Consider the following 14,019-nt stretch of genomic DNA (forward strand, 5'->3'; position numbering starts at 1 on the left):
AATTGTGAAAATCAAACAATTTTTATTTTATTTTTATTAATATTTTGCCAAACATAACTTCATTAATTTATAAAAAACTATTCAATTTACAAGACTCTCTCTTTGCACAGAATGTTTTAATTTGGCAACTTTATTGCAGTGTCACACAGACTGTTTATTTAAGATGTTAGTTATAAATGATACTACAGAAAAGCCAACAAAGGCTTATTATATTTTATCAGTTGAACACTGGCAGAAACGTCCTGCTGCCATGCCGTTCTATTATGAACAACAGTTAAAGCTGCAGAAATACCTGGGACTGACTGACATCTTGTGGGCAACAGCTTGTCCAGAACTGTTTCAACCCGGGTGAATTTTCTGTCATCTCCATTGAAATAAAAAAGGGCTTCTAACAAGAATTTATAGAAATTCTGCAACTGGGAATTTTTTTTTTAAAGTTAGGCCTATATATATAAACTGTCAATCATTAAATCGCAAATTAATCACATCGAAAATAAATGTTTTTGTTTAAACAATATATGTATTTTGATATATTTAGAAAATATTTACAAGTATTTTCATGCATATATTTATATTATATTTTTTATATTATATATAAAATAAAAATTTTCATGAGCATGTGTTTGCGTGTGTATATATATATATATATATATATATATATATATATATATATATATATATATATATATATATATACACACATAAACACAGTTAGAAACATTTATTTCAAATACAGTATGTTAAAATATTAGGATTATTAAAACCAATTAAAACCATTTAAACTTTTAATCAAGCAATTCCAGAATATGCAAATTTATATATAAATACTGTTAAAAAGAACTCCCTACTTCCATATAAATTATTTTAAAATCACAAAACATGTCTTGATCATACCCCAAAAATCTAAATGGAATTATTTGAATTAAAAAAATATATTTTTTTAGGGGTTAATTTTATTAACCAAAAGTAAAAACCTTCCTTTATTTTTAATTTGTTAAATGTGACCTAGACATCTTTTCTTTAGGCTCACACATTTAATAATATAGTTTTATTTTATACTGCCAAAATTAAATGAAGTTTCCCAGTAATTCCTCCCTGAGCTTAAAGGTACATCTTACCCCACCCCCCCTTTAAGGAAAGTGCAAAAGACTCTCAAAATCATCCGTCCAAAGGGAGTCTATCAGAAGCATCATTTAAAATGGTCTTAAACCCCTGCCTTTTCAATTCAAGAAGCGGGACAGGTCCTCTCTAATCTCTGCCTCGTCCCAAGGGCCGTGGATGTTGTCCTTGTGCCTCTGCAGGTGGACCAGCAACAGTGGACAGACTAAAGTTAATGTTATCAGAGCCAGCGAGAGGAGAAGAGCCCCCTCGGGCCACAAGCTCCCCAGACCCCCGACTCCAGCCAGACACACCAGCACAGCCGCCCACGGGAAGCTCCACTCCGCCTTCTCCCGCATGCGGTGCAGCAGACAGGGCCACAGAGCGAACACCAGGAGGGCACAGCTCAGCATGGTGAAGGTGTGAAGGGCACCAGGCAGCCGGGACGCCAGACACACCGACCCGAAAAGAGCCGCGTTGAGAGAAAGACTGCACGGTGGGCTGGGCTGAGCATACGGGAAGGACACCAAGTGAGCCAGGAGCATCACGGCTGACATGGCCTGCACAGTATCTGTACTGACTGACTCGGTTAGAGTCTTTAAAACTGGTGAAAACCCAAAAGTAAACGCCAGGAAGATGGTCGCGCTCTGCAGGTCCGCCAGGCGCGTTCGCTCCCGAACACAAGAGCCTCCCAGGATCTCATAGAGTCCGTATCCCAGCAGAGCAAAGGTCAGACAGACCCAGAGCACTGCAGACGGCACCAGCGCACCCCGCTCCATATAAGACCATAACGTGAGGAAGACGGCCACACAGGACACCTGCTGCGCGATGAGCCCCGTCTCACGCACCACCGCCCAGTAACGGTACTGACGCACCCGGATGTTGAGCCGCAGCTCCTCCAGAAAGCGTCCGTCCACATAATTGTCCGGGAAAGCCTGGCGTTCATACAGGACTTTACGCCACGGGACGGCTGCAGGAGCTCCCGGACCACTGTCTGCCCCCATCACCTGTCAAAACTGACAACACACAACCCATCATAATCACCACACACAGCTTCTTTTTAGAGGATTTAAAAACATAGATTCAAATATTCATTTAATACATGAATGAATAAATAAATCCAAGTATCATACATAAAACGAGAAACATCATTCATTTTAAAATGCCACTAAACTTTAAGAAACAAATCTACCTATAATAAAAAAATTCTGCGTTTTTGTTCAGCTTTACTTGTTAAACATTTTCTAATGACAATGATAAACACAAACTAAATAAATTCAAGCAACACGAATATATATGTAACAGTAAAAATTGTGTACAAAAATGTTTCACACAGAATTCGGTAGTAAATTTCACATATAATTAGAAAGAAACGACAAGTAACAATTACTTAAACATGATTTTAGACTAATGGCGTTAGTATTTTCTTGTAAACTGAACTTCAATAATCTGTGCATGATTTAAATTCCACACAGATCTTAATTTTGTTTAGGTTACCCTACTGATAATCAAAATATCATTACATGAAAATTCAGCCAGTTCTAGTCTGACAGCTTCTCGCGTAGATCTGAATCTGATGAACGAGACTGGATTCTTCGACCGATAATACTGTAAATGACTCCAGTGTGTGGAGACAAATTAACTTCATTCATATTGAATACATAAAGCTTTCAAACCCATATAAATTTAATATCTTACCGAAACAGCCGGGTTTTCTCTCTTCTTCACCCAATGCTGTCACGCCATCTCACTCCCGGAAGTGACGAACCACAAAAACAAAAGCGCGACTGTAGCGTTTGGTAAAGAGCGCCATCTACGGACATTTACTCACAAACTCCAACTAATAAAGAGTTTCTGTCATCGGTATGTCATAATAATCTCGTTATTTGAACCCTGGAGGGTGTGGAACGTTTTTTCAAAGGTTTTTAAACTGAACAGAGAACGTTAACAATGAATTAAGTTCTCCTTGATTCTGATTGTAAAACAATGAAGGATCGCTTCACATATTATAGTTTGCAACCTCCAAAAACTGTGTGGGGGATACAAGTTAAAAGATTAAACACTTCGTTTTGAGACATTGAAAGAGACATATACTTTAACTGAAAGGTAGACGAGTTGAAAACTGCAGCTGGCAGTGCTAAAAATCTCCAGAAGGTGGCGACATGAGATTAGAAATTCACAAAGAAATTCACTTCAAGTTTTCATTGGGCAATTAAAAAAAAACACATTTCAGAAAATCAAAGAAATCCGCGTGCATTCATAAATCTCAAGCACAAAAGAGAGCGATTTGATCAAAAAGAGCAGTAAACTTCGTTTATTAGCAGCAGGACCAGAGACTCTCTGTGGAAGGTGGCTGGTGTAGTAACAACACAGAAATAGCTCAAGCATCACTAGATCTGAGAGCAACTGCACACTGCAACAACACGACTGCCATTAAAATACTGCACTTTAAATCACGCACATTCAGCAGGGAAGAGGAACCCGGCCTCTGAATGAGTTCTGATGCACTCTGAAGCCCAGGCCACTGTCATTGATGGATGAGGGATTGAGCTGCTGCTGTTATTACTAGTGCTGCTAAATCCTCCAGAGATTTACAGAGCTGGGAGTCTTATTCAGCCTCAGAAGAAGAGCCGGTTTAAGTTGGCATAGCTCATGTGTGAATACAAGGTTAGGGTCTTTTAAAAAATAATCTTTTGAAAGTCTGATTCAAAGCAAATATCAAATTCTCTTTGCATTCATCTTGATTTCATACCATTTTTCTGCAAAAAAACAAACAAAAAAAAACTTGATGTGTAATCAAGAAAAAACAATGAGTTTTCTTTAAACCTTGAATACATGAGTGTAAGTTATGCTTTAAAATGTGTTTTTAAAGGTGAAATGTTTTTATTCTTTTTTTAAACAAATATCATGAATTATTATTAATATCATTACATTTTTAAGGACTCAGAACACATGACATTTTACAATCTGAGCTACAGTTGATATAGCCGTTATAACAACTGACATTATATCAGGCCAGTCAACATTTCGACTTCAAGCCCCTCCCCCACAAAGAAGTGAATTTAAAATAATTTTAGTTATGAATTGCATTTTTTATGTATTTTGAAATAAATAGACCCAGACAAAAAAAAAGCACAATGAAAAAATGTAAATTACAATTAAAAATTGTTAAGAAAAGGGACACAGCATCAATGTATTGGGTGCGTCTCTTCATAAAATTATCAGTAACAGATGGGTAAAGCAAACAGAAAATGGGCGTAGGTGTGGTTAACGTATGAATAAACACTCAATATTTTAATCAGACAAGATTCGGCTCATGAACGCTTTACAATAGCGCCATTTCAAAATTCATTGCTGGTTTGTTACAAAAATACGAAAGGTGCCACATATCAGTGTATTCTTATCAGTCCCTGGAAAAATTCAGTAACTAAACATCACACAAAACACAAAACTAGTCTAATAATCTAGATTTAACACGGGTTAGATGGGTCACACAGCAGCAGCTTAGAGATCAACTTCCACCTCTCATTTTATCGGCTTAGTCAAGTAGACAATGATTGTCTTGAGACATGAAAAGGTGTGGAGGAGGAGAGACTCCAGCTATTATCAGTCCAAGGACACTTAATGGGAGCAAACGGAGGAGTTAAGGACAGACAGACAGAGGGGTGTGTGTGTTTGTGTTTTTCAGTCAGTAGCAGTAGAGGCAGCTATGTGCGTGTCTTTTTCTTGTCATCAAAGAGGCTGCGCAGCAAGTACACCTGGACCCCGGATACAATCACCATGACAATAAGGTTGGTACACGACCACAGGTTGACCCGCTCGTAGTTGCTATCTTGCAGGTTGCGGTCACGGGCTTCGAAGGCTTTCAGCAAAGTCTGGATCTGAAGACTCTTTCCCAGTCGAGACTTCACGCTGTTGATGGTGTCCTGTAAAGAAACACACACTCTCAAATGTGAATATTTGCACCATCACTGAATTTTTATTTAGAAAGTAGGCTAATATGCTCACCAACGCTGCATTTATGAAAATACAGTAAAGAGTTTACATTTTCGATGTACACAAAAGGCCTATTTCTCTCAAATATTGTTCACAAATCTGTCTAAATCTGTGTTAGTGAGCACTTCTCCTTTGCCGAGATAATCCATCCTCCTCACAGGTGTTGCATATCAAGATGCTGATTAGACAGCATGATTATTGCACAGGTGTGCCTTAGGCGCTATATAGGACCCCAAACATATGAGCTGTTCCCACAGTTCCTTTATGTTAGTTCAGAGAGTGTTTGTGTGTTTTGGAGGATAAAAGAAGAAAAATTGTGTTTTCAATCAGTTTTCTCAACAAATAAACCTCAAATAACTTTGTGTCTTCAGGATTAAAGGGAAAAATAACCAACGGCCGAGACAAAACGTCTCACACAAACTTCTACGAAATCGATAATATCTCCACTCTGAAACAATGGCAGGTAAACAAAGTCAGCTCAGAACTTTGACCCAACAGGAACACACAAGTTCCTGCACAGATGTGATTATAATTGGAAAACTTCCCTTTGCTTCCTGAAATAACTTTTTAACGTCAAATCAGTTTATAAACACTTCTTTCAAGAAAAACAGTCAAGTACTTGGCTAGCGGTCCCCGGCCCTTTACTATCAGCCCATTTCACAGAAACCCAGGGTCACATTCACACCTCCTGTAGTTGGCATGCCTTGTCAGGTTATCTATAATGCTTCGGTTCAAACAAAGGTCATCTTAACCTATTGTAAAAATGTTATCATTTAAAATAACAGTTTCCTTTTTTAATATATTTTAAAATTTCAGCAGCCATTACTCCAGATTATTTCTTGCTATTATCAGTGTTGAAAGCAGCTGTGCTGCCTGATATTGTTGTGGAAACTATGATTAATATCTGTTTCAGTATTTTTTGATGCACAGAAAGTATGCAGTAGAACAGCTTTTTTTCCTTTTGTTTTTACATGATAAATGTCTTTACTGTCACTTTTGATTAAAACTATGAATAATTTATTTCTTTCGTTTAGTCAAACGAACAAACAAATAAAATAACGCTAACTGAGACAGGTGTTCTTCATACCATGATATCCTCCAGCTTCATGTCCAGAAGGTCTGCTCCCTGTACGTACGCTTTCCAGTCCTCCAATTCCTCGCCGTCCCCCATATTGTCCAGAATCAACTCAAAGAAAATGACCTTCTCAGAAACTGCACTGAATGTATTATCAAAACAGAACATGTAGTCTCCCTCTTCTGTTTCCACTCTGAAGTAGAAAAAGTCACATAATAAAAATGAAGAAAGGTCAAGCACAGACAATCAGGAAGTTACTGGCTCAGTGTATATGATCAAACTGTGATTGTGGGTAAAACATACGTATGAACCCCATCAGACTTTCTGTGGTCAGTGGCTATAATGTGACCGCTGGGCGACTGTAAGTAGAAGTCCACATCTAGACTCGCTCCATCCAGAACCTGCACACAGACACAGATTTATATGAACGATGAATCAATAGAAGGATCTGCTGATTCTGTCCTCACAGCATGAAGCTCTGAGCTTACTGTGGGCATCAATCACAGTCCTCTTGGTACTTCTCCTTCTCCCAGAATGACCTTTAGCCCCACTGTGTCACTTCTTCAACTTCAGGAGTGTGTCACAACTTCAAGTTTAATTTTCATAATCCAGCATAGTGTATTGCATAAGATCATGCTTGAAAAATAATTATTGCAGTTTGTTTTGCAACCAGCTAATCAGCAAAAAATGGGGCCAAATATGAAGAAAAACCTTTTTACAAAAATGAATACAAGAATATTAATATAACAATTAAATGTTTTATGTTGATTTTAAGTTGTTTTAACTTAATGTGTAATGTATAAAATCTAATTTTATATGATCTATTTTCAACTTTTAACATAACACGTATGTAGGGAGTATCCAACAAAATGATGAAGTTATAACAATTAAATGTTTTATCTATATTTATCTACATTGTTCATTGCTGTTTTGCTTTGTAGAAAAATAGTAGTCACTCACTTTCACTTCAAACGTTAACATAAAAAAATAACTTTTCATTCATGTTTTAATTTATTTTGCTTACTTTAAACATTAACAAATGCATTTCACACGATTTATACAACTTTGAATTAAAGTTAAAACTCAATGTAGAATTAATTTTTATTTTTATTTCATATTATCTATTTTCAACTTTTAATTGATTCTACAACACGTATGTATGCAGTATCCAACTAAATGAAGTTATATCGTCTTGCAGTGTATCCAGCATGACCAGCACGCAGGCTGGATCAGAGGGAGATCTCCAGATGTGTGTCACCTGGTACTCGATCTCCAGCGAAGCGTCTTTCTTCATGGTCTGGAAGAAGCACTCTCTGCGTCCGGCGGGGAGACTGAAGGTAAAGTCACCGTCCAGAGACTGAGAGAACGCGCTGATCACACACACACACAGCGACAGACACGCCACACACACTCTCAGCACCTCCATACTCCACCGCATCTCCCTAGACTTACACAACTTTAGAAACAACCGATGAAAGTTCTTCTGAAAACTTCAGGAGCTGCTCGGGACAGCTCAGCAAACGAGTTGGAAAATGCTATGACTTGAGGACCCCGCCTCACAAACCTAGAAATTGTTACCAATCGTTTTTTAATCTGCCAGCACAGGTACATCCTATATTTATAAGAAATTAATAAATTATATAAAATTTAGGGAACACGTGTTTTACGAGAATGCATTCAATATTTAAATGCATGTACAACGTACACTGGCATTTAACGCGACGTCCTGAACTGCTGCATTGTGGAAAATGTAGTCTTCTGTGCAGTATGTATTTCTGCAATGTATTGAATGAACTATAGTTCAGTAGCGATGAGAAATCCAGAATCATTTCCGCGAATCGTTTATTTCCCAAGAACGGTTCATTTAAAAGAATTGGTTCATTTCTCATTTTTATTCAGAGAATAGTAATTTTCCTTATGCATAATGATGATACAATAATTTATATTCCCTGGGGGACTTAAAAAAATAGGTATATAATATGTTCATCCAATTAATTCAAAAGATTCGACTCGACAAATGATTCGCTTACAAACAAGATTCGTTTTTACTGCATCACAGAAGTTGACCAACTGATCAAGTGTGTCGGTTCAGCTTTAACTGAGGAATGTTTGAACCAAAAATAAATAAATAAAAAGCCAAGATGATGTGACAAAATATATATTTGTTGATTAGTGTTATTACATAGAGAAAGATAATATATACGCGCGCGCGCGCACACACACACACACACACACACACACACACACATATAATTATAGTAGTGCCAGAAGCATTGCGTCTGAAACTTTCTATGGGTGGCGCACAATATACTAATACACGTTTTCCTCAAAACCTAAAATGAAGTTATTAAAAACAAAGCATACATTTTTTATAAAAAAGAGTTAGGCTTGTAATTTCACTGTTAAACTGATATTGAAGCGTTTATAAAGTCTCATGTAGATGACTGCCATGTGTTAAACCCCACAAGAAATAAACACGAAAGTAATTAAATATAACAAAGCAGCTCTGTTATTCTCTCAAATGAATGTTCTAGCAATAGTTCAAATCTTATCTTTGAGGTGACGCGTCTGATGACAAAACTTCCAACTCATCTAGACCTTGAGGAGTGGGCGGGGTTAAAGTAATACTCGATTCCTATTGGCTGAAATCGCTGAAGCTGTAAGCGCTGAGCAGCCGAAGCAACAGCAGCAGAAGCAGAAGCAGAAGGGAAGCAGTCCGGCTGCCAGCGCTCCTCAGCGGGGGGTTAAGAGAGAAACTAGTTCGTCCAGGACTACCAAACACACCCCCTTACCCTCATACAGTTGTAAACAATTAGCATTATTAGCTAGTCTTGGCCTCTGTCGTCAGTATTAGAGGTGAATAGATAGAAAGCGAGGATGTTGGTCCCCGCGGGAAGATAATGAAGAAGCTGCGCGTGTTGTTGCTGTGCGCCGTTTTAGCTCTCCTGTGCTGGTGAGTCAACATATTTTATATGCTGAAATGCTATTATAACGTCTGTACATGTCAAGTTGTTACATAAATCACTGACACTTTGACAACGACATAATTTACCACTGTGTTTGTAATGATAGCGTCATGCTAGATGCTAACGTTAGTTCAGTAGCCTCAAGAGGTGGGATGTATTTTTAAGCTTCCTGTCTAAAGACCTCATATAATATGAGCCAAATACTTTTTATATCATTTATTATTGTGGAATTGCTTGCATATTGTAAAGAAATGTGCTGACAGCCTGTTGAAAGTAGTACTGAACCACCAGCTGTCCAGTATGAATGTAAATTGTGGATAGATGCACACAATGTACAGAAAACAGAGTCCACCATGTATTGTTAGGCTTCCCTATTATGTATGTGAGCATTTAACAATTTTAATAGTATTTTATGCTTGTTTTTTTATTTTTTTAAGGCTTTGTTGAATTTTGTCATCAGCTTATATAGTTTAATTTAGTGGCAGCACTTTTTATGTCCATTGTCATGAATTATGGTCAGTTTTTTGTTTTTCAAGCTTAGTATGTAGGTAAAGCCTCATAGTAACTCGTTCAGACTTTGAACCTCTTGGATTATATATATTTAAAAGTAACGGGCTGCTGTCCAGTTTGCTGAACTGCTCGAGCCTAAATCTTTTGCCCTGATCTCGATAGCAAACTCTGGTACTTTGGAAATGTTTAATGCATTTGAATATGTGCATATCAGTGATAAACTGTGCTGGCTCTGATGTGGCATCCACCGTGGACAGGTGGTGGATCAGGGTTGGTCATATTTTGACTAAGCACACAGGCTGCTGATGCAGGTCACAGTACCTGGTGTGATACACAAGTACACAATTACCCCCTGCGCCTGCTGCCGGACATCCTATCAGATTGATGATTTTAATAACGGGTTCTGCTTCTGCACAACAGTTGATATGCTAGAAATCTGAGACAGAAAGATGATGTTCGCTTTTGGTTTTAGCATTGTTACCTTCTAAGTAAAGGTAAATAGAAAAAAATTGTGAGGATGTCTTTATACCTAATGGCTGAGGAAAAAAAAAAAGACATGGTGAGTTGCATAAGAATTGCATCACATATGCACAAATGCACAGCTTGTAAATACCTGTTGTTTTTATTTGGCACACTTTGTAAGCTTTTATTACTTCATTATTTTTTTCATGTTTGCATGGCTTTCAGAAAAGAGCAACCTGGTAAGAATCTGAAATGCATGTGTAAAAAAAAAAAAAAAAAAAACACGTAAACATTTTATTTACATAATTTTGCAAGTTTTACTAAAAAAGTAAGCATTACACATCAGAACAGCAAGGGTTTCACAACATAATATGAAAAGTAAAATAGCTTAAATTACATGAAAGTTCATGTAGTTTTCTTTAGAATAACATGGACAGATGGAGCGTGCACAGGACCAGAGATTTTTGGGCAGAATTATTTTGTTGGAGCTTTACTTGCGCATACAAATTTGATCATTCCTGAGAAAGACCCGATATCTTAATTTTTACATTTACGGTTCTTACATGGAAGTGTGTAAACAAACAAGCTGTTTTATTTAATGCCTTGAATGAAGAATATTGTAGACGAGCCATATTAGTCCAAAATCAACGCTCACTCGCTGATTATGTTGTCGCTTATTTCAGCATCTTCCGACGAAATGTCAGACTTCACCAATCATTTTAATGTTAATTTTCTTTATGACTTATTTAAATTATGAAACAGCTGCATGAACTGAAAATTGATTAGGTAAACTGTAAAACTCAGCACTAAATAATTGTTACAACATGCAGTGCTGCGGTTCTTGCGAGAATGGGTTCTGTCTTCAGGGTACATTGGAACCGGTTGGATGAGGAACAAGCCAAGTCATTTGACTTCAAATCATATATGATAGAAGCAAACACTTGATATGCATGGATCAGTGATTTCCCATTCTACATACACTCTTTATAAAATGTTACTAGCATCAATCAATAAAGCTAGCAGACACGATACCATGAAAGACCAACAAACAAAGCACAGGGGCTGACACACCAGCTGCTTTCCTAATTCAATCCTTCTTATCTAATACTCGATTATATAACGCCATTGCTTACTGCTCAGTCCTCAGACTGACAGTATTATCCTGCTAAATCATTATCAGCCTCCTACTGCTATATGTGCCACGCAGATCCATCTGCAACAATGAGACACCGTTTGAAGGTATAGGCTAAACAATCACATAAGCTTCAATATTATTAGGAAGGGCATGCATCACAAATTAACAATGATATAATCACACATTATGTGATTCTGGCTGCTAAAAATGACTATAATAAAGATTACCTTTAGGCAAACATTATGATGACGAAGGTAAAAGTCAAAATAGAAGAAATTATCATGCAAATAAATATTCAGTTTTGATGAAAACAAATAGCGTGGAACAGGGATGACGTCTTTTTGCTGGCCAAAACCAAGAAATGAGGTAGTGTTTTAGGCATTGTCCTGCAGTCAGTGTTTTTTTTTTTTTGAAATAAGGTCTGTAGTGAACACAACCTCGAGATAATTTCATGTTTTATTCAGAGATGCGAACAGGTAAGGGTGAAAAAGGTGAGAACATTCGGATCAGGCGCAATATTATTATCTTATGTCCAAAAACTGTTATTTCTCTCTCTCTCTCTCACACACACACACACACACACACAAATAAATTAACATCTTGTTGCAACATTTTACAGAAATCAAGATTGAATATATTTGGTCAAAATCGCATGTTATTAAAGATGAAGTGCTATGTATGCAGGCTATTTAAGACAATATTGGCTGATTAGATGGCAGTGTTGACCTAACATGCAAATCGTTTGTCCTCTCTCTTCACCTTTCCCACATCTCAGATCTCCAATACGTGCAGTATTACCCTTTTTAGGGATAGTTTTGAAGTAAAGGTTGAAGAAAATACTATACAAAACTTACCGAAACAACAGTTCTTTATTTAACATTTGGCTTTTTTACGGGAAAGGAAACATCACACACCAGAACAGCAAGGGATTCACAACATAATCTGAAAAGTAAAATAGCTTCAGTTAAATTAAAGTTTATTATAGGTTGTCGTCATCATAAGGTAAAGCTTCATTGTGGTTATAATCAAACTTTAACAAACTATTCTAACTCAAACTCTCGGCGAGAAGTTTTTTTTTTTAATAAAGACTGAATGATTTGTCACAAGCTCAATGGTGGTGATGATGACCATGATGAGGTTTGTTTGTAGCCTACATTTAGCTTTTTACTTCTACTTATTGTATTTAAGCATAAAATTTTGTTGGTCACAGAGCATTGTTTTTTTCTTCAAATATCCCAAAAGCCAATGGAAAAACTTTTTTTTTTTTTTTTGATGTTGTTGAGGGGAGCAGTCGATGCTAACTTAGCCTTTAAAAACATGTCATCACTGCAGCGCTCTATTACAGTCAACACTTGCGAGTTGAAATGTCAGCCCACACTTACATGCTGAGAAGAGTGAACACAAAGGTTCCCTACAGAGAAGAGGTCAACATGCAATATGCTGACGTTTCTATGTTTTAAACAGCAGTTGAATCATCGGTTCACTAATCAATGACTGAAAACAATGCAAAGTCAGAAAGCTAGTACAAGGTTACAATGGAAGAGCTTTTATGTCTTTACCCACCTTAGGTCTTGGGAATGGGCAGTTTAGAGTGGGACATGCTTAGCAGGTCAGTTTTTTTGTTGTTGTTGTCACGACTAATAATAAACAAACCAATTAGTACAGCTTATAATTCTGAAAAAGAAAAAAACTCTCAAGAGAAGTTGAGGTTTTTAAATTCATCCCCATTTAAATCATTGCAGCTCACATGGACATATTTGGTTTTTGCAATGCAGTGTGTTGAGCATTTAAAGACTTCACAAAGTTAAACTTTTTTTTATATAAGCATTCGTAATAGTTCTGTGAAAGGTAACAGTTGTTTATGTCTCACAAAGAATTCGAGGCCTGTTCGTTTAGTTGCTGGAGGCATGCAGGAAGATGTCACAGCAACATCAGCCTATGCAACATTCTCAGCTATTATAAGTACAGATGAAGGAAATAGACAGGAGGAGGAATAAGGAAGAGAAAAAAATAAGCAGCACAGGAGAAGAGCCTCTGGTTGTGGGTCTGATTTGTGTGCCAAAGCAGCTCCATGTCCTGTCCATAACTGCAGGCTGTGTGTTTCTCTCACTATTTTAACTTAATTCCCTCTAAACTCTTTCTGATGGTTTTAGTTTTATTAATTTTTTTACCCATTGAAAACAATCACTCTTGTGGCAACATAAAGATAGAAGCAGACTAAAGAGAGCAGGACAGGAGAAACACATGTGGAGTGCTCTCGCTAGTCTCCTTTCTGAATTCAAAGTTCTGCACCACTTTGTTCCATTAAAAAAAAAAAACACTCTGGAAATGTATTCAACCCAACTGTCTTCTATGAACAAATGCTACACGCTTTCCTAAAAAAGCTGATATATCAAACAAAATAATAATTTCTCACATGACTCAATCCTGCATTTCTAAAACTAGATAAAAAAAACTGAATATCCTTATAAAAGTCCTAAAAGTCACCATGTGCTCAAGGTTATGTCCAAACCATGTCTATATAATGGCTTTCTAAACCTTTCTTTTACACCTTTCGTCACTCTAAGGCTGCCTTTAGCCTACACTTGGGAGTAACATGCAACCTGTATCAAGATGTTGTCCAAATATACATTGAAAAGACAAGTGTAAATGCGCTTCAGAAAGGAATGTTATCCGAACAGCGTGTCCTGGTCCAGAGATAGTCGAGGACAATATGTGATCGGATCTTGGTGTAATATAAATGCAGTCCAGTCATCGTGTCTGCATTCGCTGGTTGA

At 37.1% G+C, this 14,019-nt stretch overlaps 3 protein-coding genes across 8 annotated transcripts in view; 1 reads left to right on the top strand and 2 right to left on the bottom strand.

Annotated features, from left to right (window-relative positions):
* Positions 1–16: 16 nt before the first annotated feature.
* LOC127983927 (phosphatidylinositol N-acetylglucosaminyltransferase subunit C-like) lies at positions 17–2,926 on the bottom strand. Of its 2 annotated transcripts, none has more exons than XM_052586330.1 (2): positions 2,797–2,926; positions 17–2,114 (listed from the first exon to the last, which is right to left on the bottom strand). In XM_052586330.1, exon 2 carries the CDS (start codon positions 2,100–2,102, stop codon positions 1,221–1,223), a length of 882 nt encoding a protein of 293 aa, XP_052442290.1. In that variant the 5' UTR covers positions 2,103–2,114; positions 2,797–2,926; the 3' UTR covers positions 17–1,220. The 2 variants fall into 2 exon arrangements, with proteins under 2 accessions (XP_052442290.1, XP_052442291.1); XM_052586331.1 differs by lacking the exon at positions 2,797–2,926 and adding an exon at positions 2,622–2,780.
* A 1,031-nt stretch (positions 2,927–3,957) lies between these two features.
* Positions 3,958–7,762, bottom strand: LOC127984479 (transmembrane emp24 domain-containing protein 5). Its single transcript, XM_052587135.1, has 4 exons — positions 7,428–7,762; positions 6,473–6,570; positions 6,182–6,362; positions 3,958–5,024 (listed from the first exon to the last, which is right to left on the bottom strand). The coding sequence occupies exons 1-4, from the start codon at positions 7,605–7,607 to the stop codon at positions 4,806–4,808; spliced, it is 678 nt and encodes a 225-aa protein (XP_052443095.1). The 5' UTR covers positions 7,608–7,762; the 3' UTR covers positions 3,958–4,805.
* Positions 7,763–8,798: 1,036 nt separating this feature from the next.
* The window catches only part of LOC127984475 (SUN domain-containing ossification factor-like), a 46,902-nt gene continuing 41,681 nt past the window's right edge, over positions 8,799–14,019 (top strand). For 2 of the 5 annotated variants that reach the window (XM_052587127.1, XM_052587130.1), the window contains exon 1: positions 8,847–9,122. In XM_052587127.1, coding sequence (XP_052443087.1) covers positions 9,070–9,122 — 53 coding nt within the window. In that variant the 5' untranslated portion in view covers positions 8,847–9,069. Of the gene's footprint in view, positions 9,123–14,019 lie in introns of all 5 variants that reach the window. The other 3 variants (XM_052587126.1, XM_052587128.1, XM_052587129.1) reach the window with 3 other exon arrangements.

Source organism: Carassius gibelio, chromosome B20 (genome assembly GCF_023724105.1).
Source record: "Carassius gibelio isolate Cgi1373 ecotype wild population from Czech Republic chromosome B20, carGib1.2-hapl.c, whole genome shotgun sequence".
Classification (NCBI taxonomy): Eukaryota; Metazoa; Chordata; class Actinopteri; order Cypriniformes; family Cyprinidae; genus Carassius; species Carassius gibelio.